General features: G+C 32.6%; 1 protein-coding gene and 1 non-coding gene across 11 annotated transcripts in view; both read right to left on the reverse strand.

Annotated features, from left to right (window-relative positions):
- Positions 1 to 1,173: 1,173 nt before the first annotated feature.
- TRNAM-CAU (transfer RNA methionine (anticodon CAU)) lies at positions 1,174 to 1,246 on the reverse strand. Its single transcript has one exon. It is a non-coding gene; the product is annotated as a tRNA-Met (tRNA).
- A 12,418-nt stretch (positions 1,247 to 13,664) lies between these two features.
- The window catches only part of nmo (serine/threonine-protein kinase nemo), a 41,160-nt gene continuing 29,215 nt past the window's right edge, over positions 13,665 to 25,609 (reverse strand). Inside the window, exons 4-10 of one of the 10 annotated variants that reach the window (XR_015770829.1) lie at positions 22,106 to 22,212; positions 21,953 to 22,038; positions 21,508 to 21,906; positions 18,882 to 19,083; positions 18,545 to 18,638; positions 15,576 to 15,759; positions 13,665 to 15,285 (exon numbers count right to left, since the gene is read on the reverse strand). Coding sequence is in view for 4 of the 10 variants with exons in the window: in XM_088046668.1 (XP_087902794.1) it covers positions 15,399 to 15,477; positions 18,545 to 18,638; positions 18,882 to 19,083; positions 21,508 to 21,906; positions 21,953 to 22,038; positions 22,106 to 22,212 (967 nt within the window). In the remaining 6 variants the exon portion in view is untranslated. Of the gene's footprint in view, positions 15,286 to 15,382; positions 15,478 to 15,575; positions 15,760 to 18,473; positions 18,639 to 18,881; positions 19,084 to 21,507; positions 21,907 to 21,952; positions 22,039 to 22,105; positions 22,213 to 25,609 lie in introns of those variants that run through there. The other 9 variants (XR_015770834.1, XR_015770833.1, XR_015770831.1 and 6 more) reach the window with 9 other exon arrangements.

The raw sequence follows: 25,609 nt of genomic DNA on the forward strand, positions 1-25,609 counted from the left end.
ACATTTAGATCCCTACTGTGCATATACAGCTTCATAAACCGCCCGTTTATAAGAAAAATCGTCGTTCAGCTTTAAATTTAGTTGATTTTTCGACGAATTTTGTGGATTTCAAGCACATTTCAGCCGATTTCTCCAGATTTAACCGTTGAATCTTGATAAAACCATTATTTAATTAATGCATTTCGTAAACATATAAAATCTAGCAAAGAATCGATTCATTTTAATTCAGCTGAGTAAAAGAATAAAAGAAAATTTATATATAAATTAAACTACAAGTTTATCCTTCCATTCCTGAAGTACGCAATATATTTCTAAAATTTCTTCGATCCCAAAAAATCAAAAAACACATCAAAATTAGCAAAATATTTGTCACCTTTTAAAAACACCACTTAAAATAACCGTCGCTGTCCGTAATTAAACAGAAAATTCGGTTTACATATCTATGAACACTCTTCACGTGTGTGTTTATTCAGTACCGGTAGCTAGATGTCTTTCTAGCTGTCAGAATGGTGCCCACTGATTAAAAAGCGATTTCAAATTCTTCTATAAAATTCTTTGCACGTTCCAGTATATCTAAACTTTTAAAATATTTGGATCTTTATTTATATCTGCTCTTAAATCTATTTAGGGTTTACATATCAAAGTTTATTTCGGTAGTCCAAACTTTGGAAAACATAATTCTATCACGCCTGAGGGGCATTTCTAAACAAATCTGATTTGAGAATTTATGTGACAAATGATTCAGATTTTCTGCAAATGTGAATCAGGTGAAGCTTTCCTGAAATGTTGGCGCCGAAGATCTCATTTGCATTCGTAAATACGTGTAACATGTCGTCCAAGACACGTAATTTCAAGGCAGAAGAAAGTTTATTGATTCATGGAAATGGAAATTGATAAAAACAATTCCCAATTCGTCTTAAAAAATTCCGAAGAAATAATTTAACGTTAATTTTATTAATTAATGCTTAACTTCTTCGGTAATTGATTTAATTAATTTGTTAATGACACACTTCTTAATAATTGTCGCATTAATTTGTAATAATCAGAATAGATAAAATTGTTCTGATTGGATTTAAATCAAGAAAACAACTTAAATTTAATGTGACAATTGCATTGCGGGAATCTCCACTTTCCAAAATGGAGAAAGTTTTCTCTCCAAAATAGGAAAAAAATTGCCCCGGGTGAGGATCGAACTCACGACCTTAAGATTATGAGACTTACGCGCTGCCTACTGCGCTACCGAGGCAGTTGTGCACGGTTTCTTTTCCTTTGTTGTTGAACGTCCGTGTAAGGAAACGCGGAGAATAAAAAAACGTGAATTTAACACGCTAAATTAAACTATAAATACCCGTAAAACCGCATTGTTAAAACCAAAATTTGAGGCAGACACTCACCTTGAGCTTCAACTCTGGATGCTTTTGTTTGCGCTTATGCCTTTCAGGAACAATTTTTCCTTCCATTGTGGCTAATAGATCAACAGATGTGCACAGTTTTTTACTTGGTGTGTTATGTAATTGGACTACACTTAATTAGTTTTTTTCCTGCACACCGAAATGTATAAATAACCCAAGTAGAAAAGGAAAATTATTCAAGCAAGGCCAAGAAAAACATTGTGTTAGATGTTCTGGTAGGATTTAATGGGAGCAATGAGACGAATGTGTTAGATTTTTTATTGTATATTATTCTTTAGTATGGATTTTGATGGTGCTTTTAGGTCATTTTGTTTACAATTTTAGGAGCGAGGAACACACGTTCTCAATAACACTAAACTAATAAAAGTTACTTTCGGACAACCGCGGCATCTGGCGGTGTGGTCAAAGATCAACTCGAAAATACGCGAAAAGCGATAAAATGGTGGAAATTACAATAATAATTATATTGAAGCTCGAAAAATCACGACTATACGCCAAATTCGTCCTTAATTATTAGTGTGGGTGTTACATTCTAACGATTTTTTACTTTTTAGCCAATTAGTTGTAACATCATGTAACTTTTTTTACAAAAACTTTATTTTTATTAGTTAACAACATTATTTATTTATTTATTCTCGTCTTTATTGTTAAAAGTTACGGTTTTATTAGTCATTCTGCCCACAAAAGGTATATTGGGTTGCCTACCTCCAGCAGCGATCCATACTTTTATTAATACACGTCCTTCGTCCTTGGATACTTTTCGTTCACCAAAATATAAATCATCTTATCTTGAATTGTACAAAGAGCAGTATTTACATTTCCATTTTAAGCTCCACGAGTTCAAGCAAATTTCTGCTTGATTCCCTGTATCATCGATATCATATTAAATTCGTCTTCATAGAAATAATATTTTCATTTGCTTTACCATTTAGCAGGTAGAAGTTTTTCAAAACACATGAAACCTTCGTAGCGATTATTTTTTCATTTGCTTGTATAAATTGGTTCCTATTATTCCCATCATAAACCCGAAACACTGGAGATAATACAATCGTAAAACCTTCCAGAAGCCATAATAAAATTTTATGTAAAAATCTATAACCAGAATCCCGCGTCATTGTACAAAACGAAAAACATAAAGTCAGCCCACGAATAAATAAAAACGTTTCATGCTTCAACTGGACATTTTCATGGTTTTAAAAGAGAGGGATTAAAGGTATTTAAGAAGCTTTTAGCTTTATTTTTGAAGTAACTAACTTTCTGTGGCAGGAAAGCGTGTGAGAGAGGATAAGTGGAAATTGCCATTACTCTGATTACTTGGGAAATATAATGAAAATGAAAAAAAGCAAACCAATGAAAAAGATAGTAACCCAGCGCATCCACCATTTTTGATGGAAGCTAATTTTACTCAAGCAGTCAATTTGCAGTTCACAGGTTAAAATCTAAATGAAATGCGCATGCATAAGTTCTTAATTATTGTAATGAACTGTTCAACACGAACCGAATTTTTTGTCTGGAGATCGAAGTTAATTTACTTCTATTTATAATAATAGAACTTTAAAATTTCAAGGTACTTATACCCCAGAATAATACATACAGGGTGAACCCGCATAAAGTACAAAGATTTTAACCCCAATATCAAGCAACGTAGGCCAAATTTGGCGTTGACGTTTCCGAGAAAAAAATTATTAAAGTTTTTTGCAAAAATCGCCGTGCGTCTTTGAATTATGTCACTCCAATGCCATTATGTCAGTCAATAAAAACGCTAATGAACAAGTGGCAAAAAATGTCTTTATTGGAGTTCTCGTCAGTTCGTGGTAGAGAAATGTTGGTTTTATAGTGCCAAATTGTTCAAATTCTTCAAATTGGAATATCTTCGAATTAGATTTATTTATTCTTTGTCAGTGGTTTCTTCAAAAGTGTTGTGATGAACTTAAAGTTATAAAAAGTGTTATGTTTACGGGAGAAACTAAATTTACGCGTGATGACATTCTGGATGTCCAATGGAAGACATTTGGTTATTTTTCGTAATAACTCCAGGTAAAGTAACCCAGAAGGTATAAGGCTATATTGCACTAATACAAATTTTGACCGTCAATTATTATCTCTTTTGTACCCTTATCGGCAAGCGCGTGTCTCAACAATAAACCATGGTTTGTCTGAACTAACCAGAACCGGCTTAAAATATTTTAGTAATCATAAAATTAGGATTTACCTGCGGTGCTAAATTTACCATTTATTACATTCTTTAAGAAAAACAATAGAAATGTGGGTAATCTGCGATTAATAATAATCTCTTTGTCCAAGTTTGATGTAATTCTTGCACATGTTTCCATAATTTTTAAATATTATTAAGCCGGGACTGGTCGAAGTGACCAAAGTAAGCGCTGCGGTACAACCAGATGGTTTATAGTGAGCCGCTTTCACCATGGCGTACCTGACTTTTAGAGTCGAATATTATCTTATTGCACTCATAATGTGGAGGGTGTAAACAGGCTATTGTGTCCGAAAATTAAAATTTACGACATCTCCAAGTAGGTAGAAAAATGTGGACCCGTGCCTCTTCCAGGTATTAGCGCGGAGGCTCAAGATGATTGTTGATCCCTTCACCGTGTTTTTTTTAATGAGGCTGATAAGCTTTTAATTTTTGTTTATTAATTTGAAAAAACCGAGAGACATCAAGTTTTTACGATAAGAACGAAAAACGAACATGTTGGAACATGTGTATTTGCATAATTATACAGGGTCCGGCAACACTTGTGTCCACCCCCAAAATCGTCATTAATTTTAAAGTTACAATTTTAAAAATTTGCATACGCTCATAGTTGACAAAGTTCTAGAAGTTGACGCAAAAATTTGTTTTTTATCACCGATAGTTTTGGCGTCGCGACGCCTAAGAAGTATAATTTTTAGCGATTTTTGAGTTTTTGCGGAAATATTCGCAAATTCAATTTTTTTTCAACATAACTGTGGTACAAATATCTGAGTTTTTATTTTAAATCTAATGCAAACTGTGTTTAAAATTTGCGAAGAAAACGTTGTTTTATCAAGTTAGTTTTCAAAATTATGACAGCGCAGGGGCAAACTACGTCTACACCAAAATTTCACAAGTCACTTCATTCACTCTTATAAAGGTTAATTTTGATTAACACGGGTATGTTGCACTTTATGGACACCACAAATCGTTAATTAACATCGACAAAGCGACAATTTCACCAAGTAAAACTTTTGTTACAATCTAAAGCGAGCCAAAGGATAGATGTCATTTGTGACACAAAATGTTGACAGATGGGTGTAAACGTGGTTCCCAATTTTGACGTAATTAAATTGGAAACTAACTTGATAAAACAGCATTTTTTCCCCAAATTTTGAAGACATTTTGCATTAAATCTAAAATAACAACTGAGATATTTTTAACACATTTATATTAAAAAAAAAAAAAATAGGGGTTGATATCATAAAACCTCACAATTACCTAAAAATTAGATTTTTAAGGCGTCGCGACGCCAAATCTATCAGTGTTAAAAAACAAATTTTTGCGTCAGCTTCTAGAGCTTTGTCAACTGTGAGTGTATGCAAATTTTCAAAATTTTCTCTTTAAAATTAAAGACGATTTTGGGGGTGGACACAAGTGTTGCCGGACCCTGTATAAAAAAAATATAAAGAACATCCTAATCCTATCTATCTAATTAAAAATTAAACAAAAATTATGAAATTTATATAAAGTTATAAAGAAACTACAAATTAATCATTCCACATCAGAATCATCACTGTCATCATTATTAGTGTTTATGATGAGTTCTGGAAAGTCATTTCGACCTAGGAAATTGTTTTCCACGTGAACTGCGTGGTCAATACAATTGGACCAAAGAACACCGTCAATTTTTTGAGCCTCTTCGCGGATCAAATTAACGACAGAATTAGTCAAATTTGGCGTTAAATTACCCTTCCTAACTCGGTGTTTGAGTTGGCTCCACACCAACTCGATGGGATTTAGCACACAGTAGTATGGTGGAAGTCGCAAAACCTGGTGTCCACAGTTTTCAGCAAAGTTGTCAATCGCATATGATTTGGACTTATCCACGTCACTTTGTGTAATTAAAGCAACCAAATTCTTTTTTGTCTGCTTTAGACCTTTGGGAATGGGAATGTTCTCTTCCTGGACGAATTTCAATAAGGCATCCTTTTTTGAAGATTTAGTTGGGATTTTTCGGTCTTGTCTGGAGTGGTACGAAGCGTTATCCAGAACAATTACAGAGTTCGGTGTTAATTCTGGAAGAAGCCGATTCTTGAACCAATCCTCGAAAATTTGATTGTTCATATCGTCGTGGTAATCTGCGCTGCTGTCCTTTATGTTTTTGGTCGCTAAAACAAATGAATTAGGAATAAATCCATTTTTATTACCTGCTGCCAAGATGATGATTGGTGGCGTTTCAAAAAAACATTTCTTGGATCCGTCAACCCAACCTCGTTTTACGACATCATGACTATCGTACCACGTTTCATCAATGTAGACAATGTTTTTTCCCAAATCCCTAAATTGTCTAATTTTGGATATAAATTCCACTCTCCACGTCACTGAACGAGGTGTGTTCATTATGGAACACCGTTTGTCCAAAATTTTGTATCTAAAACCAATGGCTCTTAATAAGTTACGCATAGTATCCACGCAAAAATTTGCTGGGAACTTAGCTTGAATGAGTCTTTCTCTAACAGCCATTACCGTTGGAACTTGCTTTTCTTTATACATCGTGTAAATGATGGATCGAACAAAATCTAATTCTGGTTCACTGAATTTTTCGTGGACTTTCAGTCGGTGACGCCTATTTGGTCCACAGTTTTCTCCGGTAGAATTGATGATGCGCTGAACTGTCCGATATGGTATTTCCGTTAATTCAGATGTAACCTGGACAGGTGCTTTCTCTCCCCGGTTAATCAAGTTTTTAGACTTTTCTGACCAAGTCCTTTGCAGAATTGCACAAATATTTTCGCACCTCGCTAGCACCTAAAGAAAAAACAAATTTTATAGTTATTAATTCCATTTATAAATATTAGGTCCGTAAGAAAAATATCTAAATTTTATTTAAAATAATGAATTGATAATAAATAAAAATAATGGTTTTCTTCACTTACCTTCTTTTAACAAGTTTTGCTCTGGAACGTCCATTGGCTCTACACCAATTACGTCGATAAAATCATCATTTTCATCTTCATTAGATTGATCTAACCAAGGTTGCCACATCATGAAATAGGTCGTAAAGAAAACAAAGTGAGCAAAATTCGTCAAACAGTTAACTTCAAAATGATTTTTCGTACTTACCGGTCCTCTTTATACATATTACCACTCCTTTTAGTTTAACGACATTTTAATATTCCACTTAAAGTCCCCACTTTTTCTAAGAATTAAAGAATTAAGAACAAATAGGCAAACAGACTACTTACAAAAGATTCTGAAAAGTACCTATTTGTGGATTAATTAAACAGCAAAATTGGATTGCGATAGAAAACTAATTTTGCGTATGAGAAAACAATGAGAAGGAAACGAATGTTTATAATTCATTTCACAAATTCAGAAGCATTATGTTAATATTACATTTTGAATTACTTATATGTATTTGTGTTAGGATTCGAAAATTCTTTATAATTATGTAAAATACACGTTCCATCATTAAAATGATGAAATTTTTTCGTTGTAAAATTTTAAAAACTTGATAGCACTCCATTTTTTTAACTTGTTTAAAATTTAAATTAATAAACAAAAATTAAAAGCTTATCAACCTCATTAAAAAAAAACACGGTGAAGGGATCAACAATCATCTTGAGCCTCCGCGCTAATACCTGGAAGAGGCACGGGTCCACATTTTTCTACCTACTTGGAGATGTCGTAAATTTTAATTTTCGGACACAATAGCCTGTTTACACCCTCCACATTATGAGTGCAATAAGATAATATTCGACTCTAAAAGTCAGGTACGCCATGGTAAAAGCGGCTCACTATACAACTCTGGGATGTTTTCTATTGTAGACAAGTTAACTTTTACACAATGGGATAATTTTACTGCTGCTATATAGCCTTATACCTTCTGGGTTACTTAACTTTACTTTAACATTATTTTATTTCTAATTAAAATTTCAGTTTGGTTCACCAAGCGAGTCGGAAAAAGTCACCTTACGAACCAATCGAGATAAAGATTGGCCCTTTTGGGTGCTCCATTTACATATTTCAAACAAATTAACTTTTTGCAATACTCAATTTTTACAGTTTTTGCAGTCTTTGGGAAACAGTGTTTAAATTCAGTCCTATAAACGTCGAATAACAGGTAATCCAGGGGGATTTTGCCCCATTCGAGTTTTGCTTTTTTTGCAGAATCATTATCTACATCGGTCTCTAATATTGTGATTAAAATCTTTGCACTTTATTCGGGTTCACCCTGTATGTATATTTACTATAATTTAAATATAATTTTAGGATCTAAACTCGAAATTAATAACTAACAACAGTTTATGGTTGTACAATTTACCTATAACTAAAAAAAATTCAAGAATCGTCAATTACTTAAAAGCGAGAAATTCTTCTAATTAAAAATTAAAGGTCAAAAATATAAAGTGTACCCACAATTCCAGGATTAATTTTCAATTCCGCTTATACAGATTATAAATTTTGAAATACGAGGCGATGGATTTTTTTCCAGTTTTTCACATGAAGTTTACAACAGTTTTGTGCGAAAACGAATGCAATTCTCTAGTAATAATCTTTCAGTGCTGATTTTAAATCTGCAAGTCAAAATTTTAAAATTTCTCAAAAAAAAACGATAATTCATAAAATTTACAGATTTCCCAAGAAAAAAAGAAGAGTTTTTGAAATAATATTCTTTGCTAGGACTAAAAGTTTTGAATACTTTTATAAAATTAGAATTCTAATCATAACTTGGGAAAGTTGGTACTTTAGACATGTTTATTAATCATATCCAATTTAATTACGAACTTCTAGAGCAAAATACACAAATTTTAGAAATTGTCATTTATAGATCCACCCTTTCTTTATAGCAAAATGGAGAATCCGATTGAAATCGGAATAAAACGGAAAAAAAATTCATTCATTGGCTCGGTTTAACTTTATCACAGAAGTTTTTACAACAAAAAACGCACTGAAGCAACCAATACGATGAATACTTTTCATTTATTGGCTAGATTCAATTATTGTTTATTAAAACCAATTCGTGGGATGTTGATAACAAAATACGCACAAAACAAAAGAAGTCGAGCTGCCGATTTGCTGCGTAATTTTTCATTGGCTGTTGTTCAGTAAAATAAAATGTTAAATTATTATATACAAAAATGTTTATAATTAAACTTGACGTTTTAAATTTTCATAAATAGCAGATCCCCGAATCAGGAGTCTTAAATTAAACAAAAAAAAACAAAAAAATATTTGTAAATTTTGAGAACAAATAATTAATTAATAAATCGTCAGATTTTTAAGTCAAAATTAACTCTACTAACAAAATGAGATTGATGAGACAACTGAAAAACTTTGTATTAAAATTTTCAGAAATAAATTTCAGATTAGAAGTTACGAGTTACAGTTTCGTCAAACGAGTGTTAAAATAGATTAAGCGGATTTAAAAATATCGGGCCCAAATATATCATCGTGACCCAACAAAATTTTCTAGTTTGATAGCCAAAAAAAAGTTAACTGTTTAATTTAAATGACATGCACTGATTGAGTTCGTGAGATTTTAGACTTTGGCGCAGTTTTTAAAGTTGTTGTTTCTGTGTATTTCAGAGACTTTTTAGGTTCTTCATGAGCTGGTGGAAACGACTACATACTTCTCAAGGCAAATACAATATGTAGTCGCAGTTCCTTCTTAAAAAAGCCAAATTTTAGACGACAACTGAAGAAAAAGTGGTTCTAATATGAAGCGCCTGAAATTGTTACAATTTGACTTCTTTTGACCCAGCGCCTCCACCATTTTATAAAAAATAAATTATGTGTATATTAAAATTGTTTAATAAAATTTCTAGTTTTTTCTGTTTTTATTATTTATATTTTTCTGTCTGTAATTGAATGGTAATTCTTCTCAAATTACACATCTTTTCAATGCAAAAACATTGAAATCGATGTGAACTTCACCGACTCCTCAATTTTCGATTTTCTTCGGCCAAACACGCCCTTGTGGAAAGGCCACATTTCAAAGCGATGATGCTCAAACTTGTATTAATGCAAATTTTCATAATAATAAATAACCACGTCCATGAATCCTCTATTTTAAAAACCTGGGAATGATTCAGCGAAACAAGAAAGCCACAAAATAAAACGTCGACCCTAAGTAATTAAATTTTGTCCAATTTAGTAGAGTCAAATGTTGAACTCCTACGTTGTCATAGATTTAAATTAAAAACGCGTTGTATGAATACTGAAAACGCGACGAAACCTCAGTGATAAAAATGCAAAGCAGGTTTCCTTGTTGACTCATAATTTTGTAAAAACGTTTGCAGAATCAGGTAGAAATTCATTCTGGGTCTAGACCGGACAAAACGAACGCAGAGTTTGGAGTCATGCCATGTCTCTGAGCTACGCAACGATTCTGCAATTCTAGAAGAGATAATTTGGTAATTCTTATATAAAAAGTTTTGAAATTGATGAGTTATCGACACTAAAATCGACCGTGAAGAGTGCAGTGAAGGGAATCCGTGAATTTTATAGGTCATCTTAGATCTCAGAAAAATGATTTTCTCGCGCGAAGAATTGTGCAATCAACTAACCCATTGATCTTTAATAGCACCACTTAAGATTCTTGTATAAATTTATCCTTAAAAAATAAAAACCGATGATGTGATGAGATGATGGAAGCTGCCTTGTTCCGATTCATTGCATTGTTCCTACCTTCACAACAAAACAACGGTAAATAAATACTCGTGTCTTGCGTGCGTCTAAAGCATGATACATCACCCAAAATAACCAGAAAACGTACGTTTGATAAATGTTTATGTAATACTCTTGTTAAATATTATTACAATTTCAAGTTTAATACGTCTTTATCATAGTTTACTCACCGAAAATTTCGCTTTTTTATATTTCGGGGCGAAGCATTGCTGTACATTGCCCATCATCTCCAAAACACATCACAGAAAAACACAACAAACTAGGCACTGTCAATCTGCCAAATTAAATTTTCATCGTCTCGGACGTTAACACAAATTAATAACAATTAGATAAATTTCGCTAACAAGAATCATGATTTCGGACCGTTCGAATTGTTAAGTAAGCGCGCGCCTGTTTATTTTTTACGACGACGATGAAATTAACATATGTAGGGACCATGCGCGTTTCTTTTAATAAAATCCAACCGGTTAGAATTGCAACGAAAACTTTGAAGTTCATTCATTTGCCTGCTCGAAATGTACACTGGTTTTCTAGGTATGTAGGTGGAATTATCGGTCATACTCTAATCAATTACGTTAAATATTGTAACGATAATGTTTTATTATTCTTGAAAATACGTATATGTATAAACACGAGATAGCGCGAAACCTTGACCATTTTATTTGTTGAAAGCAAGTGTATATTTGTGGAAATAAATTAGTCGTTGGATGGAAATAAAAAATGATGGTCAAGATGAGTTGATTTATTTAGTCTGGATCTGTTTCGTGTTGGGCTTCTGGAAGGTTTCAGAATTTGACGATTTGACTATTAAACCGTTCAGTGTAACGTTTTTAGGTTCTTTCAACTTTATTTATCACAACAAACCAACAGAAACATTTTCTCTAAATCCTTTAAAAATGAAAATTAATTGAGTTCATCCAAGTTTAATTTTAAATCTTCATCTGATTTCAGTAACTCCATACCTTTGAAAATTGATTCGGAAAGAAAAATTCATTGATTTTATTGAAAAATAGAACACTCATAGGTTTTCTTAGAGCAGTTAAATAAAAAAAATCCAAATTGAAGCAAAGGAAATAATTTTTTAGGTTTTTCTAAAGTATCTCTGACGGCTGGAGCTGATTTAACATTGGAGAACTGAATTTATTTCTTTTTTTTTGCGAAATTTGTACACATGAAGCAAAGAGCGAATTATTGCCATTATTTTTTTTTTCTGGATTTTCTTAATATTCTGTAGGTAAATTGTTTACTTATATATTTTTCTTAGATTAATTTTGGATTCCCTCTAATTCTAATTTTCTTTTTCTGCTAACATTTCTAAATATGTACTCTTGAAATCTACAAAAATTTTTAAACTGCATAAATTCGTATTGATGTTTCTTCATATTCTCTAGATTTTTATTAAATGCAAGAATCATTAAATATTCAATAACAGGTAGACTTATAAAGATGGAGTTTCTAATAATAAATCAGCACTGATTCCAAATTTTAGTTTCTTTATAACAAGTCCAAATTTCGAGATATCTCAAGAAAATAACAATAATTCAAAATTTTACGTGTTTAATTTCAAAGTTCTACAACAAGAGACAAATTTTTGAAATACTTTTTACTGAGAGAACCAAAAGTTTTGCATATTTAAAAATTTTTAATTACTACTTTTAATGTGTCCAATTTTATTGCAAACTTCTGAATTAAAACGGACAAATATTAGAATTTCCTTTTTAAATTAATTTTGGATTCTTAATTTTCCATTTTTTTTCTGCTTACATTTGTAAATACTCTTGAAATTCCCTTAATTTTCTAATCTGTGCATAAATTCATATTCATTTTTTCTGAGATTCTCCACATTTTATTTAATTTTTTTATATTTTCATTCTCGTTATCAGAGTCAGCCTCAATTTTATGTAAATTTTTCTTCGGTTTCTTTATTTTTACCGACTTTTCTTTGGACTCAAACTTCTCTTTAAAATCTGTCTAATTCGCAATAGATTTTCTTTGAATTTCTTTTATTTTGTACAGAGCCTTCAATTCACATAATTTAGTTTCTATTTCTTCTTGATTTTCTTAAATTTTTAATTTTTATGACTCCTGTTTCTACTTTCAAAGTACAAAAAAATCTGAAGAATTTTAAATTGCAAACCTCGGCTTCGCTTCGGTTAACTTATATTGGCCCATTTTACAACTTTTTAAAATCTATCAGATCAACGAATTTTAAAATTTTGAAAATGAACGAATAAAAATACAAATTCAGTTTTATTCTTAAACACGACTAAAATTTATAATGCCCCATTTTTGCATCTCAAAAATTGAGAAGCGTCTCATATTCGAAGGATTGCGGTAATTCTTTTGAATCCTTTTAGATTGTAGATTATTTAAATTTGCCTTAAATTCTTTACATTCACTTTTCTCAGGTGCTTTAGCTGTTTATTTTTTTTAGATTTTCCATCTTTAGATTGTTCTTAACTTTTCTTTGCTCTCTGATTTTTTATTTTCTTTAGGCTTTGTTTAAAATCTCCATAATTTTTTTTGGAGTATGTAGATTCTAATTAAGTTTGCTCCAAAGATTCCTTTCAAAACCTCTATTTTTTTATTTATGCTTAATTTTTCTTAATTTTTTTGATCGATTCTCTAGATATAAATTCTGTTTCTGTCCAAATTTTCTAAATTTTCATGAATTCTTTTATAGAACCTGCTTTATTGTCTTTAAATTTTTCAAGATTTTCCTTAGATTCTCCAGGTTTTCTCTAGTTTATTTTTACTTACTTCCAATAGAATCTCTAGATTTTCTGTATATATTATAAGATTTTCCTTAAATTTTATTAGATTCTCTGTATTGTTTAAGTCCTTATTTTTCGTGCAATTTTTTTTTTACAATTTGGTTTTTTATTAGTTTGAATAAATTTAGTGTAAAATTGGGCTTTTGCAGGGCCCTTCTAAGACCTTAAAATGTTCAGACTGCAAGATTTTTGGAATTGGAGAACTGGAATCTTATAAAAATCTCAGATTATAAGCTCATCAGATTTTTAAATTGCATATCCCATTTTCATTTCGACTTTTAGATTACCTGTTTAAAATCTTAAATTTTAATCTGATCTGACCGCATGATCTCTGAAATTTAGCTTCATTGGATGCGGTACATTCTTGACATTATTTACCTTCAAATTCTACGTTTTTTTTTTAAATATTTGCTGACGTTATTTGTGACTCTTTAGATTTGCACTTCCTAAAAGGGGTCATCCAGTGTCAGTGACACACGACAGTCTGAAATTCTGAAGTGTAATGAATCACCCAATCGCAGTACTGTAAAATTAGACTACACTTCATAAATATGTATAAATGATTCATTGATAGCTCTCGGGAAAATAAGTAAATTTCTTAGTTCATAGTGTTGTTTATTTTTTTCATATCAGAGTATACTAAGTTAAAGTAAACATAGACTGACCATTACTCGAAAAAAGTCTGAATAAAGGCAGCCCTACACGCCCAATATTCTCATGCAATATAAATTTTGCATAATATTGAACGTTAAAGGGCGATGATGTGAAAAAACATAAGTAGATACAGTATTGCGTAATATTATTGCGCAATAATATTGAGCAAGAGAGGTGCCTTTATAAAATATATTTACATACGCGTTATGAGATCTCTGGAAAAACCATTGGAATAATTACACAAATTCGTTAAATAATGCTAATGGAACTCGAAAAGCGCCAGATAATATTTACATGTGGTCACTGACATATCACTACATGAAAATATTATTGATTAATTTTTTTTCGTAAATTTTTGCTAGAATTAGAATACAATTAACTAAACCTACAAAAGGAGTAAACATGAGACTATTTACAATTTTATACCAAAATTAAGAATCACCAACTTTGCAAATAATTTTGTTTGGTCGGTTAATCATTTGCAAACCAGTCAAAATAAAAGTGACAATGTGTACTGTCCGTGTTATATACAAATTTGGTTTAAAAAAAAAACTAATTTCCTACAGAAAAATTATAACGTAATAAAATTTACTAAAATTAGTCCTACTAACCTAAGGTTCTCTAGTGTCAAATTTTCTCTCACAATAAAAAAATATATTTACATAAAATTACACGAGAAAATGCGTAAGCCTATAATTTCCCTGTAGGAAGGCTGGTGCACGCTACAAATGAGAATTAGCACACATTTTTGAGCGTTGTTAATTAAATAAGAGTTCCAAATTAAAAGAGCACAAAGTAAAGGCCACAGTATAACCAATTTCACTTTTTACACTACAATTGCTTAGTAAAAAAAAACTAAATAATGAGAGCTGCTAATAAACAGTCTCAGTCTCATTGCACACTTAACATTTCACACAGAATACACTACAGTACATACTATTTATATGTAAAGTTGGCAATTATTTAACATGAAGTTTACTATAAAGGAATCTTAAGAGCTGCACATTGTTTTCTGGGTTTATGTAGCTATTCACAGTCTTTACCTTACAAGTCTTAAATTAATATTAAAACTACCAAATTTGAAAAACTTGGTGCTTATCGAAGGCAGTTAATTCGATGTCGGAGACGATGTGAAAAAATAAACTAAAAATTTTTGATTCTGTCCTGATTGGAACCGACAATGATTAACTGCCTGTTCGAAAAAAACTGCCAGTCTTATTGAACTAAAAACTCTAAAATATCTATACTAATCAAGGCAGTGATATCTGTACACTGTATCTAAATTGGCAGATCTACATGGTATAGATAAAATCACACTCTGAGCGACTAAATATACACAAAACACACACTACTTTAAAGTTGCAGCGCGATTGTCCAATTGTTCATATTTGCATTGCATAGAATCCCTGAATTATAATATTTGGTGTACTGTTACTTATAAATTATTACCCAAGTTCATTAGAAAGTTGAAAGAGAAGAGAGTAGTTATCTACGGACACTCCACGGTCAATCCCATTGATGGGGCGAAGGAGGCAACTCCGATGGGTGAGCTACAGTCGAACTGAAACAACAAAACCATCAAATAACGTTAAAACAATCAAAATGAGAGAGGAATGAGCATGCAAACAAAAAAAAGGAGCAAAAATAAAATCACTAACCTAAACAAAAATGTAGTCACGCGGCACAGAGAAAGATGACAGGTGATAACAAGATTTCTAGGGTCTTCTTGAAAGGTTCACAGCCTTTTTCTTTCCTGTACAACAACCATCATCTTACTTGGGCTCGTCAACAAAGCAATGGAGGGATGTATTATTAATGAGGATGCAGTTCGTTAGTAAAGTGATAACTTACTGACTTCCATGCATGTGTTTAAAAATTCTGATCTCGGACCAGATTTTTTAATCTGTCACTCACAGACAGGGTAAGAAATCTCGTCTTTCCATAGGTGCGTCATTAGTGGAGGAGGACAGTCAACATCAGGTCATAAATAAACGGAGAGGTTCAATTTCTACAGGGAAGAAACAGGTTCTAACTACTGCAAAAGATAAATAAAAATAATTGGAACGCACGCGCCAGCATGGAAATCATTGTGTAAATAAGTTGATGTTATTTTATGATTAAGAAGTAATAAAAAAATAACACTGAAACCTTTTGGTGCACGTTATTTTTTCACACAGTCTCAACATAACAAATTATAATCACCAATCAAATGAGAGAAAATGTCATGAAAAATTGGCAACAACACTAAAAGTCGGCTTAATCTCACTTAATTATCATTCGAACTTGGACCCGAATCGCTTCATTTTTCATTGAATGACAGAGGATTGCTCCTAAATGTATAATAAATTAACTTAACTATTTTTAAACTGAACCTTCGTCTCGAAAAATAGTCGACAAAGCTAACGTTTCACTTTCAGCCTTCATGTCAAAGGGATACAAATACGTTTAGACTTTTTCTCTTTTTCAGCTTTGTGGAATTTTAATGCAAAATTGTAAAAACGCAGGTTTAGACTCGGAGAGGTTACAAAAACAGGTTTTTATTTGGTTTTATAGAGTTCCAAATCGCCGCAATAAATAAACGCAGTACTGTAAATAAATACAGATTTGGATCGGGCGCCGAAGTCGTTGATCTAGAGAGTAAAACAAGTCAGTTTGTTACGTTAAGTCCTTCTTAACTCAGCTGGGCTAGTCCCAAAACTTTAGACTTTAGCTGGCGCAAGTGTCTAGAGCGGATAAAAAATTAGAAAGCTCTTGAGAATCAAAGAGAATACAGAAATTCTGGAAAAAACAAACTAGAGAATGTAAGATGTACAGTTTAGAAAATCCAGAAAATGTAGAAAATTTAATTTACTAAATAGTCGAATCTGATAATAAAAAATGAAGAGAATTGTAGAATAAGAAGGAGAGACTGAATTTCAAGTGTCTGGAGCGAATGAAAAATAAGGAGGATCTAGAGAATTCTTTGAATAATGAGACTAAAGAATCCAGAGAACAAAAAAAGTGAAATTTTGGCAAGCTGTGCAAATTTCGGCAATTTAAAACTTCTAGAACCCCTAGAAAGTTTTAGTAGAGGACGAGATTCTAGAACGTAGATAAAATAGTGTTTGTAATGAAAATTAATTTATAAAATCTAGATAATCTGGGGATACTACAGAATTTGGTAGGCGAATAGAATGCAGAAATTCTAGGAGGAGAAATTGGATAATTCAAATTATTTACGAGATTAAAGGCATTTCTGAAAGCCTACACAGATCAGAAAATCCAGATAAAAAAGTAGATTTTAATTTCTAGACTATACAAACTCGATAATTAGAAAATGTCGAGAACTCTAGAATAACAAGAAGAATCTAGAAAATTTATAAAATCGGAGAATCTGATAAAGAAGGAGAATCGTCAAAGTAAATGGAATTACGAAAACTTAAAAAAAAAGGATTAAAAAAGGTTTCAAGTGTCTAAAACTGAACAAAAATAAGGAGGATTCAGAGAATTCTATGAAAAAAGAGACTACAAAGAATCTAAAGAATCAAAAAACGTCCTGTTTGGGGTAGAAAATCCAGATACTGCAGATATCATAATTAACGAAATAGTTAAGCAAATCTAGAGAATCCAAAAATAAGAAGATGAATAATCTAGGAAATTTAAAAAATTGTACAACTGGGAAAAAAGGATTCACACTGTATGTATAAAAACCTAAATAATCGAGGAAAGAAATTTAGAGAATTCTAGAAGAAGGCAAAGTAGACAGTTCAGAATTCAGAATTCATAAGGTTTAGAAAACTAGAATATAGAGTTATTAAGAAACTAGAAAGTGTAGAGAATGGGATTTTTTTTTAAATCTAAAGAAACTGTCAAACTCTAGATAATAATTCTTTTTAAAAAAGGAATTCTAGAGAAGTAAATAAGTTAGTTAATCGGTGGACGATAGAGAATTTAAAGAAACTGGATAATTGATTCCCAAAAAGTCTAGAAAGAAGAAGTCTGATTTGGATCTAATTTAGAAGAATAAAAGAACAAAGAATGAATGGAAAATGTGGAAACTTCTTCAAACTAACTCAAATGTGGGAAATTGCTGAAGAAAACTGAAGAGTCTAAAAGATCTAAGCAATATTAATAAACCTTGGAAGTATACAATCTGACAATCTAAAGCGTCTAAAGCGTAAAAAACGTCTAAATACATAAAAATCTAATTTAATAGAACTAGGAGTAAAAAGCGAAAGATTTCAGCGCAACAAATTTATACATATTAGTTCAAATTTTTAAAAGAAGAAAATATGGGAGCGAATCTGGCATTTCTAAATATTACATATGACGCAAAACTCATGAGCCTAATGTTTACATCAACCTAATTCCGGAATAAAATATCCCCAACTGCCAAACTCTCGACCTTACTTCTTTTGGCCCTGTCAATTAAAACCCAAAATTAACTTTGAAAACCGCACAAAACAAAATCGATTGGACGCCCCTGACACACACCGACCTTGGATCAGAATCAACTCCTTCCAGTCCTTGGTTCACAACTACCCACAATATTGCGCCGTTTTTGTGTTATTCCATTTAAAATCCAACTTCGCGTTGCTATTTTTATTACCCGACCTCAAAACCCGAAGGTAACAATGACTACCGGGAACTTTTCCCATTTCTTCTCATGACAATTTCTGTGGTTTTTGTATAAAATGCTAGTTTTAGTGATTACACAAACGAAAAACACAAAATGTTAATGTGCATGTATGAATAAGTGCTAGAACGTACACCAAGAGGTATGTGAGCGGTCACCTATGCAATGGCGCTGCGCTGGTCTGCGGCGTCGGCGGCCGTCTTACCTGGCGAAACTCTTGAACGCCGCAGATTGGGGGTTTATGCAAAGAGGAACTCTACTTGTATTCAGTTGCTCTGCTATAAATTTATGCATCTCCTCTGGAAAAGAAAACGTGATTAGCGTTTCGACAGGGAAACAGATTTTGATTTTTTAGTCATAAAAATCCCTGATAAAGAAATTCTTGCAACACTCATTGTTGTTCTAAATGACTAATAAACAGGTGGTTCCATTGTGAGTTTCATAAAAAGTCAAATCATTAATTGCTCCCCCTGTTCTGGCAGTCTTTAAGAACAAGTCACCAAAAGCTGCGACTACACAAAGACCATCGATTTCATAAGCACCTTTCACATGTTGTACCGATGTAAGTTTCTTTTCCCAGTGATCGTCGAACGCTTGTGGGGCTGTTGTTTCGAATTCTGACGTGTATTGCCTCATTCCGCTCGCTGTGGTGTAGCAACATTTGCACATGCATGAATGGTACCTCAACCGTCCCTCGTCCAAATAAGGGTGTGCTAAGGCGTCAACGACGGAAATACGTTTATCCTGGAAAAGAAAAATTCGCTGTTAATGATACGTGAAACCGTGATGATACGCTTAATAGCCGGATTATTGTTGCTTTTACACGTGTTGGTGCTTTCACAACTTTCAACTAGTGAGGATTCTATTTCAGCGATTAGATATAGTTTTGTCCTTGACATCGCAAAATGGGAAGATAAATCCGCGAATACAGCAAATTGAGGGGTGAAATTTAAGACAAAATGCGTTTTTATTCCCTCTCTAAATTAACTTGCGTTTACTCTACCCGTCACGAGTTGGATGTTTTGACACTTTTAGTATAAGCGTAAGCTGTTTTGCAGAATTTTGCCAAAACATTGAACATGTTATGAGTAACAGTGTTGTACGAAAATCATAACAAACTGCTGCGAAAGCAGTTAAAATATTAAAAATTTAAAAAAAGGTTTATCCGAATTCTATGAACTAACGCTATTTTAGCGTCAATACTTACATTTTTAGCACCTTTTGTTTGGTTTATTAGAGATACTAAATGCGTTTTACGGTTCATTTTGCGTCACGGACATTGTGCTGCGTATTGGAAACAGAAAAATGCTCTTTAAACCGGTGTTAGCCAGGTGATTTCACTATTCATTATTTCGTGCAGGTTTTCACTGGGAATCGTAAATTTTACTGAATTTTAATTGTAAGCACACCGATGCTCTGCGGTTGTTTACTCGGTTATTTTTTAAATGACGGGAAAATTGTCTCTAAAAGTCCTGCATATTCTCAAATTCGCACTTTGATTTAATAATAGTTTATTAGGAAGGCCTAATCTTATGAACAAATTTTTCTCAGTGACGAAATGCTAAAATTTAGTCTTCCAAATTATCATAAATGATTAATCCTTTGGGAAAATTGTCTGCAATGGCGCTAAGATTACTTGTCTTCAAAACTTTTTTTGAAGTGTTCATTAACTGTGCCAAACTACAAAATTTTAGAACAAAAAATAGAGATTTTAGAAAATTTAATTTTAGGATGAACCAAAAATTTTTAACTTGTTAGTTTTTAAGCTATCACTATGAAATTTAGGAAAGTTACTATTTCTAAAGTACTCATTAACTGTGCCAAAGTACAAAATTTTAGAACAAGAAATAGAGATTATAGAAAATTTTGTTCCAAGACGAACCAGAAATTTTGAATTTTTTTTTATTAAAATTCGTATCTTTGTTTCTTTTTAAGTTATGGCTATGAAATTTGGGGAGATTACTATTTTGAAAGTGTTTATTAAACGTGCTAAAGTACAAAATTTTAGAACAAGAAATAGAGATTTTAGAAAATTTCATTTTAGGACGGACCAAATATTTTTAACTTTTTTTGATTAAAATTCGATCTTTGTTAAAAAAGACCAAACGAGTATCATAAAAGTATGTCACTTTGACAGCAATTAATTGTAAGTAAGCAATCGTTTTGTACACCCATTTATAGATGATTATCCGCCTTTTGTTAGATTTCACGCATATTCGCGCCGATTTCTCAAATTCCAACCGTTGAATCTGCGCAAAAATTCGTTGGTTATTGAATCCGCACCCCAAAACAGTGAAGTGTCAGTTTTAAAATAATTATCAGAACTGTCACTTGAAGTATTTATCGTTAAATTTTGCATTTTGTTGCGATTGTAAAAAAAACACTAATTTACTACACGTGCGAATTTCTAGTGCATAAAATAGATCATTTCGCAACTTGTTGCAAAAGTAGGTATTTCGTTACTCAAATACACAAGCAATAAAAGGTCTCCGAAATTTTGATAAAAACATTATTTTTACATATTGATAAACTTATAATCATCGGAAATTGTGGCGAAACATTGCCTGCAAATTTTTAACGCTTCATTGCTCTGTATTAAAGTTAGATTAACTAGTTTTTCAAGATTTCAAAGGGCTGAGAAACCTCTTAACTTAATTTTTCTAAAGACTTGGAATTATTACCAAAACCGTGAAAAACCTGACATAAAAATCCAATTGAAAGTCCTCATTAGCTATTTATCACTCATTTATTCTGTTTTCTAGTGAGGTTGTAAGGTGAAACACGTTTTGTGTCCTTCCATTTTTAACACTGTGACCCACTTTCCGGATTTTACGCCAAAAGCTTGGAGCAAAATTCAACATTTCCCTGTTTTATCGTTATCTAGCGCAATAGTTTTTACCCCGAGTAGGTCGACGTGCTGATATCACAATTTCTATTGATTTACAGGGTACTTTTTACGAGCGATTAAAAAATCGTACTTTTATACCGAGTCACGAAGAAATAAAGATAAAATAAATTAAACAAAGCGCACGTTGTGGTTGAAGTAGAGTAAGGATTCGTCGTATTGTAGCACAAGCAGAATTTCCCTTTGATTTGTTTGTAATTTTACTCGGACAATGAGTTGATTCCCCGGAAAGTGATTAGAAATTTAGAGAATTTTTTACTTACTGGATCAAAGACAAGCATCTGACACAACAGATGGACAACTTCGTGCGTCGCTTGGGAACTCAAAGTATAAAAAGCAGACAACGATGGTGGTTTGGGCGCCCTCCGCAACATATGCGTCTTCGCACCTTCGCAGGCATATTTCATGTCATCTAGCGACGGTGTTCCTAACAATTCTGTAATTAATTCTAATTGTTGGACCGGATTCTGGGCTTGGAATAATATCCTTCTTCCCAGTAATTCCCCAAATATACACCCAACAGACCACACGTCTACAGCAGCTGTGTAATGTTTGGCACCCATGAGGATTTCAGGAGCCCTGTAATACTGCGTCACCACTTCTTGTGTCATGTGTTTGGACGAATCGGGTTCTTCTACTCTCGCTAAACCAAAATCACAGATCTACAAGAAGAAGAGAGTTAAATTGGACTGGTAATCAACGACTTACCTTAAGAACACAATTGCTGTTTACTAAAAGGTTTCCAGGTTTTATGTCTCTATGTAATATCCTAGCCGAATGTAAATATTTTAATCCTGAAAGTGAGATTATCATATAATGGGACCGTTCGTCATAAGCGTGTGAAAGTGTTTCATTACTCACCTCTAAGTATCTGGTATAGAAAAACTTTGATGTGATCCGAAGAGAGGGGCTGATGTGACACTATAATTTTATGTAAATCACTTTGTAGTAATTCCGTGATTACATATCTAAAAATATCGTTAAGGAAATTACGGGGAAACTCCAATTCTACAATTTACAAAGACCACGAAATGATCTTTCCACGTTATTAAACAGCAAGAAAAATAAAACGATACGGGCAAATTGTTATTACATACAATAAAAACTATTAGAGTTTTAACTGCGGTCTCAGCATGATGATTAACGTCGATATAATACTATAACATTAATAAGCTTGTCAAATTCATTTTTATCAGAGTGAAGAACATTTTGCAATAAGGAAGTTGTTACTTTTATTAGATAGCAGCTCTCCTTCCTTCAGAGCGTTTGCCATATCCACCGATAAGTGAAAACATTCGATTCAACCATAAATAGGTGGAAATCATAAAATAATAGCACAAGTAGAACACGGTGACATTGACCCATTATTGTTGTTTACGCCTTCAATATGAAAAATTGGATCAGACCTGGGATATGTTTAAAATTAACGATTTCCCAATCCTCTGAGTTGACACATTGCGATTTTGTTCATGAAGTTAAAATCAATACAAAACGTTCGTTAGTGTCATGGTCAGGAAACTAAGATGCTCCGTATTTCGAAACGTTGTCGCAAAAGTGATTTGCACTAGTTTCGTGTTGGTTTAACACCGTTTTAAGAAATTGGAATTTACTCATTATGGTTTAACAAAGACAAACGGGACCGGTGTTTGCAAGACTATTAGGAGGGACGCCAAATATTGACAAGACTTTCCTTTTCGATAATTTTTGCTCGGTGTTGAACGTGATGTTTCATGTTTCGGAGATCCGGGCGAACTACAATCAAATAATTCGGGATCGTTAGGGCGCGTTTGCAGGTAGACACAAAACATTTTAATTGGCTATAATAAGTACATAGAACCCAACAAGGTCTATTTTTTCTGCTTGGTTTTGACTAATTTCCTGTTTTATCATGTGATTATAATGAACCCGTCAGCAGATCGAAAGAGGATCGGCGCAAAACAATGCGTGCGCTTAAAACGTATTAGAGGCACCATAAATTAAAAAATGGTAATTTTAACCATATACTTCGATTATAAAGATATTTTTTGATTTTATTCACAATTTTGGCACGTGTTCCGAAACCGAAAACCCCATTTCTCTATCTGTTGTAGCTTCCGAATTATCGAGCGGTCCTTCAAAATTTCGGCTCTCTGGCGACAATCCGAAATTTAATTCGGCTATAACTCAGTCATTTTGAGCACGAATTCAGATTCAGCGTGAAATTCTACGTAAAATAACCCCCAATAGCGGACACAAATAAACTCGATATTGGCCAAAATAGGTTTTCATATCTTTTTGGGGTGATTTTGTGAAATCTTTTTCAGGGGAAAAGCGACGTTTAATGGCTTTGAGTTATGGATCAATCGAAAGAGCAGTTCAACGTGTTTCAACTGGCCAAACTTCAGATTAATGGGTCAAATCATTTACGAATTGTGATCAAAAAACGAAAAATTAATTTTTTTCCGGGGATTGAGCCGTATATTAATTTTTTTTTTCGAAAAAACTGGCCCATCAAATTTTGAATCAAAGGACGAATCCTAAATAACAAAAGGACGAGAAAAGCGATGGTGAAAACAGCATCTTTCACTCTGTCGTAGTTTCGAAGATATTGAGCATTAAAAATTTCGAAAATAAAAATCAACTATTCGAAATTTAATCGACCATAACTAAGTTATTTGTAGTCGTGTGTGGATTTTGAGAATGGATTTGGAATCTGCCTGAAATTCCGCGTAAAATGAGTTTCCTGTAACTTAAATTGGCGGGATATCGACCGAATTAGATTTGGACAAATTAAATCCAAAAAGAAACTTTTGGTCGAAAAATTGCTTTTTTTAAAAATTTTCAAAATCGAGATAATACAAGATTCTTATGTAAAAAGACGCGAAAAAAACGATGGTGCAAAACATTTTTTTCAAAATCGAGATATGACCGATTAAATTTACAGTTTTAGTCGAACTTTTATACCAAAAAAAAATAAATTTTCGAAATTCGAAAAATGTGTAAGAGCGAATTATTAGCAAACAAAATGTGAGAAAAATCTTTCTGTCGTTTCCAAGATATGGCACAGATATTTCCAAACCTTCAAAATTTTGACGATAACCCCAAATTTTAATCACCCAAAACTCAGTTATTCGACTGTCGACAGAAATTTTGAGCACGGATTTGGATTTAGCGTGAAATTCTGAGTAAAATGAGCCCCAATAATGCAAGTTCGCTTCACAAAGAAATTACATATTGACCGAAATATGTAAGTTTGCAAGAGGTTTTTTGAGATCATCAAAGAAGTTAATAAAAAATTGAAAACATTTAATTGCATTTTTTTTATGATAAAGTCGATAAAACAAATTATAATAAAACAGCCGAGATTTAAAACAGAAAACACGTTTTTATCGGTTCCAATGTGGAATTTTCTTTATTTTTTTCTTTCATAATTCCTTCTCTATTTGTTTATTAATGTTTTTCCAATTTCCTTGAATTACATTTTTACCCGAATTCCCGTCAAACTCGCGCTTCGCTCCTAAAAAGTCAACAAACACAAATTGGCACGTGCGAACATTTTGGACACAACTTCTGCATATTTGTAAACTTTTTCTGAAACGTAGTAAGCTAAATCCATTCACAACCAATAAATTTTCAGAAATCCCACGACCCAAAAGTACTGCCAAAGTAATTAAGCTCTGAGAAATATTACCAAGTAAATATTTAGCCGCTGCTACTATTTTTGGGTTGATCAAAACCCTAATTTGTAAAAATTGGTCTAATCAAAAATAGTTTCACCTGAAAGCATTGTCGCAAGTGGTTTGAACTAGGTGACAGTTCTAAATTAACCAGTCATGAGTGGATGCGGGTATTCTCAATTTACTCAGAATTCATGTCATTGAGGTGGATTGTCAAGATGCATTTAAATAGAATAATTTTAAAATTCCATCCATTTTTGTCTTCACAATGGTAGTAGTTCCGGAAACGGCGACAATGTTGGGAATCTTTGTGGTTTTAAGATTTAAAAGTCAAGTTGGAATTTAAAAAAGGCGGATTTTGACCCGCCTGGCTTTCAATAAGCAAGTAAAACGATATTTTTGGACCACTGCTTTGTTCCTTGTTCTTCATTTTCTCTTGGCATGTTTTGTGTAAACAGGAATCTCGTTGCAACGCATCTGCATTGTCAGTGTCATCTTCGTGCAATTACATTCTCCCGAAAATAAATACGACGAATTTAGCCTTCTACGTCACTGTTTAAAAATACTGAAATTTAAAATTTTATCGACCATTAATAAATTCCAAAACCGTTCTAAAAGCGTCAATCTGTCCGGAAACTAGCAAAGAAATTTAGTAAATTCCGTGGAATCGCTGAATCAGTGACAGTACAGTGGCACACAATCGTGGGAA

This window comes from Gnatocerus cornutus, chromosome 9, assembly GCF_029298725.1.
Source record: "Gnatocerus cornutus isolate USDA-ARS CGAHR chromosome 9, icGnaCorn1.1, whole genome shotgun sequence".
NCBI lineage: Eukaryota > Metazoa > Arthropoda > Insecta > Coleoptera > Tenebrionidae > Gnatocerus > Gnatocerus cornutus.